Consider the following 4,108-nt stretch of genomic DNA (forward strand, 5'->3'; position numbering starts at 1 on the left):
GATCACAATTACTAACCTGCTTCGAACACCCCAAAAACCTACGACCGGTGTGGATGCGTTGAAATGCAACTCCCCTCTCCACCGGCGTCTTATGACTGCAAATCAGGCCTCCAGAAACAATGACGCACCATTCGGGATCCACAGTGGTCCGTGGTATCTACATTATTTGAACCAGAGAAGAAAGTGACAGTCAAATACAAAATCAAATCGGTGAAATCCAACTTGAATTCGGGAAGAACCCTAACCCTAACTGACAGAGAGGAAAACTCACGTAGGGCTCCGATTCGTACGAGGAAACCATGGCTGCTGCGGTCGCCGGCGGCGGCTGCGGCGGGGGGGAGGGGCGACGGCGGGGCGGGAGCGGCGGGGTCCGACAGGCGAGGAGTGGGGAATGGCCGACCCGGTTGGGTTCGACCAGTTTGTCTTGCACCGTCTAACGGCGCTTGACGGGCGCCGTGTGGAGGCGGGCCACGTGGCACCTGACAGCGGGCCCTGGGCGTCAGGTTTGCCCTCAAACGGGACTGGTCGAGCAATCAGCGTTTTTTGCAAACTATTAGCACAATACTGGTGGTTTTCTGGGAAAAAACGGAAAGGTGGTGATTTTTTGATTTCGCGTCCCCAAATGTGGTGATTTTTTGCAATTTACTCATACATATGCAGGTGGTTGGGCTGGCCACTCGTTAGGCTCACCAAAATCCTCCCCATTATCAAATTGCTGCTGTAGATTTCATTTGGATGAGATGATGATCGAGGTTGCCCTTTTTCATTATTCACCACAAGCAAAAAATAAGGTCAAAAGCAGGCAGGCTTATTTCCTCTTACCATCCATAGATTTTTTTCGAATTCTTTAACCTGCATGACGCGTCCAGCGCATGAACGCGGGACATGCCCTGTTACTCTTCCAGAAACCAACCCAACCCAAAGATGCATGCTTCAATTCTTCTACGAAGACTCTGTTAGTCCGGGCTCCGCGATAATGCTATCGGCTAGTCCGCTCCGCGATAATTTTGGATGTGCACCCTCGATCAGATGCAGAGGCCGGAAGAGTTCCCCCCTTGGAAGTAAAAATAAAACCATGACCCGGAAAAACTTACTCCCACACACACGCACGCACGCACTAATTCACATCACTGCACCCGCCCAAAAGCATGGTGACACGACAAAGAGAAAAGAGGAGAGGAGAAATCGCTGTGTGCTGCATCCACTACCCAAATGATGGCGCCAAATCCTAATCACCCAACCCCTTTTGAAAGGAATTTTAACGCAATTGATGCGCACGTCCCAGCCCCGGCACCAGCAAGTAGAGAAAGGCAACCCCCATATAAAAATCAATTAGTCCACGGAGATCATTGCTGATTCATCTCCAATTCTCCATGACACCGTACTACCAAAATCAACCTATTTGATGATGCCCTGCCTCCATCGCTCTCCCTCTGCTTCCTGTCTTTCTCTGCTTTCTGTCTCTTTCTCTCGCCAAACCTTGCGTTGCTTTCCTTTGCTCTCCTCCCGTGGTTATTAGACACGCCGACCCAAGAAGGCAACACCATTCTGTCTCACCTTGCACGGTACTGTCCGTCGTCGCCTCCAGCTCACTCGGCTCCGATGAAGGAGAAGGACCGCCGCAGCGGCGCCAGCTTCCCCTTCTCCATCGGCTGCATGTCGCAGTCCGCCGTCGCCGTTGCCGACCCGCTCGACAAGAAGCCGCCGCTGCCGCAGCGGCTGGCCGACAACCCCTCCTCCTCCACCAACACGGCGGCGGCCACCACACAGGGTAAGTAACTAGTCTCTGCGCATACCTAATTAATTCGTATCACGATGGATACCACAGGCAGTACATATACGTACTAACAGCAGCAACCGATCGGTTGTCCATTTTCAGAGAGAGGCGCCGGAGAAGAAAGCAGCGAGGAGAAGGCCAAGGCCGCGGCGGCATCGGGGATCGTCTCGGCGGGGGTCCAGCGACTGCTCAAGGGGATCAAGACCTTCTTCGCGGCGTACGACGGCGGAGAAGAAGATGAAGAGGAGCGGGAGATCGTGATCGGGTACCCCACCGACGTGCAGCACGTCGGGCACATCGGCTGGGACGGGATCAACAAGGTGGGCGGCATGGGCGTGGGCGTGGGCATGGCCGGCGCCTTCTCGCTGCCATCCTCCCTCTCCCTCCGCCAGCTCGAGATCGCCATGGACCCCGGCGCCGCCGCCACCACCTGCATCAACTGATCCATATATAATTCTCCATTTCCATGCATCATAATCCACCTCACTCGACTCGAGCGAGCAACCGCTCTGCCCAAGACTGTGACTGAGGTCGAAGACTGTGTAGCACCCAGCCAGCCAGAGAAGCCCAAGATGGAGACGGAGGCCGGCAGCTGTAGAGAGTGTCGAACCGGACGAGTGCCGTCGTCGCCGGCGAAGAAGAGAATATATTCGTCTCTGTCTGTCATCGCGGTGACACCGCCGATGCTGCAACAGTGGGGTCACCGGTCACCAGCTATCCTTGCTGCTGCTGCGCAATTATGATCTGGTTGGTGAGACGCACACACAATCTGCTGCTGCTTCTTGCTCCCAGAGTTGGCATGTTACCTTGACCTGTGTGTGTGTGTGTGTGTTTTGCGAAGGAGTCAATTCGGCTTGTGTATATAACTCTCCTTTTAGTCTTAAATAGATGATGAACTGCTGGCGGTGTTTTGCTAAGGTTTGTGACAAATGGTGTTCCTGTCGCTGCATGGCACTCCCTCCTATTCATAAATATAAGATGTTTTAGATATTTTAATATAAATTATATACAGACTGATATGAGTGAACAAACATACTATAATGTGTCTATATACATTGGTTTACGAATATGTTAGACCATCTTATATTTTTGAATGGAGGGTGTAATCATTCGCAAAAAAAAGAATGGAGGGTGTAAGAGGTATCGTCGGATGTTAATTTTTTCTTTGTTTTTTTTGAAATGGAGGCAAAATCTTTCTATCATCCATTAGTTAAGAGAGAAATAGAGTTTTTCGTTTACAAATACGGTGGCCAAGTCCCCGCAAAAAAAAAACGATGGCCAAGCATCCTGCTCTGGCACCGCGTCCGCTCCGGTGCTGGTGCCATCAGACGACGATGATCCGATCGTCCACGACATCAACCAATGATACCTCGCCACGAAGGACTTGTATGCGGGCCGCTGCCATCGGGTCAATGCCAAGCTTCTGGCATAGGCACCGAGGCTTCGCACGACATCGTTGAGAACAAGGACGAAGATGAAGCCTGTGCCGGTGTCGTCGCCAAGGAGCAAGCCCATGCCGTTCAGTCACTCGCCGACCTACATGACCTGGATGACCCCATGCATTCTGACTTCTCCTCTAACTCCGGCAACAACTCATATGCCATCTTCAACATCTCTACTGCGGCGGAGATGCTTAGGGGAAGGCAAACACCGGTGACGCTTTTCACCTAGCCTAGTCCTAGTACAAATTTATGAACTATGTTGTTGTCGTTCTAGTATATATGAACTATGTTGAACGTATGTTATCAAATGTATGTGATCGATGTTGCATGGTTTTGTGTGGATGTGGGACAGGACAAATGGGGCACCATAGCATGGTGGGAGAAATGAGAATCGACCCCCTATTGTGCGCAGACATGTCCAGGGACAATGGGGAGGGGGAGGGAGGATTTGACCAAGACACAACCTTGGCCAATAATAGGGTTTAAGATTCTTTTAGAGCAAATAAAAGAAGGTGACTTATTGTGCCGTTGTTGGGCGGAAAACATCAGAATTGTTGATCACGACAGCGTGGTTAAGACCCTGTCTGGATTGCGGCTATTTTTGCCACACATTGCCATACTATTTTGCCACACTTTTCTTTCTTGAGTTGCACAAATTCTTGGCCACACTTTCGCTTGCCCTAGAGAATCTTGCCATACTTTTCGTATCTATGACATATGGGGCTTATTGCTCATAAAAGAAAATTTCTTCTCTTAGTTGTGGCAAGAAACAAAAACCCACCTAACTTGTCAAACTTGTCTAAGTTGAGGTGTGACAAAGTGTGGCTTGAAACCAAACAGCCCCTAAGTCTCCGACGTGAAGAAGTATCGAGCACCGCAAACCGCCCGA

General features: G+C 50.9%; 1 protein-coding gene across 1 annotated transcript; it reads left to right on the top strand.

Moving 5' to 3' along the window:
* Window positions 1–1,452: 1,452 nt before the first annotated feature.
* Window positions 1,453–2,808, top strand: LOC123114301 (CRIB domain-containing protein RIC4). Its single transcript, XM_044535730.1, has 2 exons — window positions 1,453–1,771; window positions 1,880–2,808. Exons 1-2 carry the CDS (start codon window positions 1,603–1,605, stop codon window positions 2,218–2,220), a joined length of 510 nt encoding a protein of 169 aa, XP_044391665.1. The 5' UTR covers window positions 1,453–1,602; the 3' UTR covers window positions 2,221–2,808.
* Window positions 2,809–4,108: the final 1,300 nt, after the last annotated feature.

The sequence above is a fragment of the Triticum aestivum genome, chromosome 5B (assembly GCF_018294505.1).
Source record: "Triticum aestivum cultivar Chinese Spring chromosome 5B, IWGSC CS RefSeq v2.1, whole genome shotgun sequence".
In the NCBI taxonomy this organism is placed as follows: domain Eukaryota; kingdom Viridiplantae; phylum Streptophyta; class Magnoliopsida; order Poales; family Poaceae; genus Triticum; species Triticum aestivum.

Excerpts from the sequence above, each read along its gene's own strand:
- LOC123114301 (XM_044535730.1), top strand. The coding sequence starts at position 1,603 with ATGAAGGAGAAGGACCGCCGCAGCGGCGCCAGCTTCCCCTTCTCCATC. Across the intron at positions 1,772-1,879 it reads GGCGGCGGCCACCACACAGG|AGAGAGGCGCCGGAGAAGAA; the intron begins GTAAGTAACTAG and ends GTCCATTTTCAG.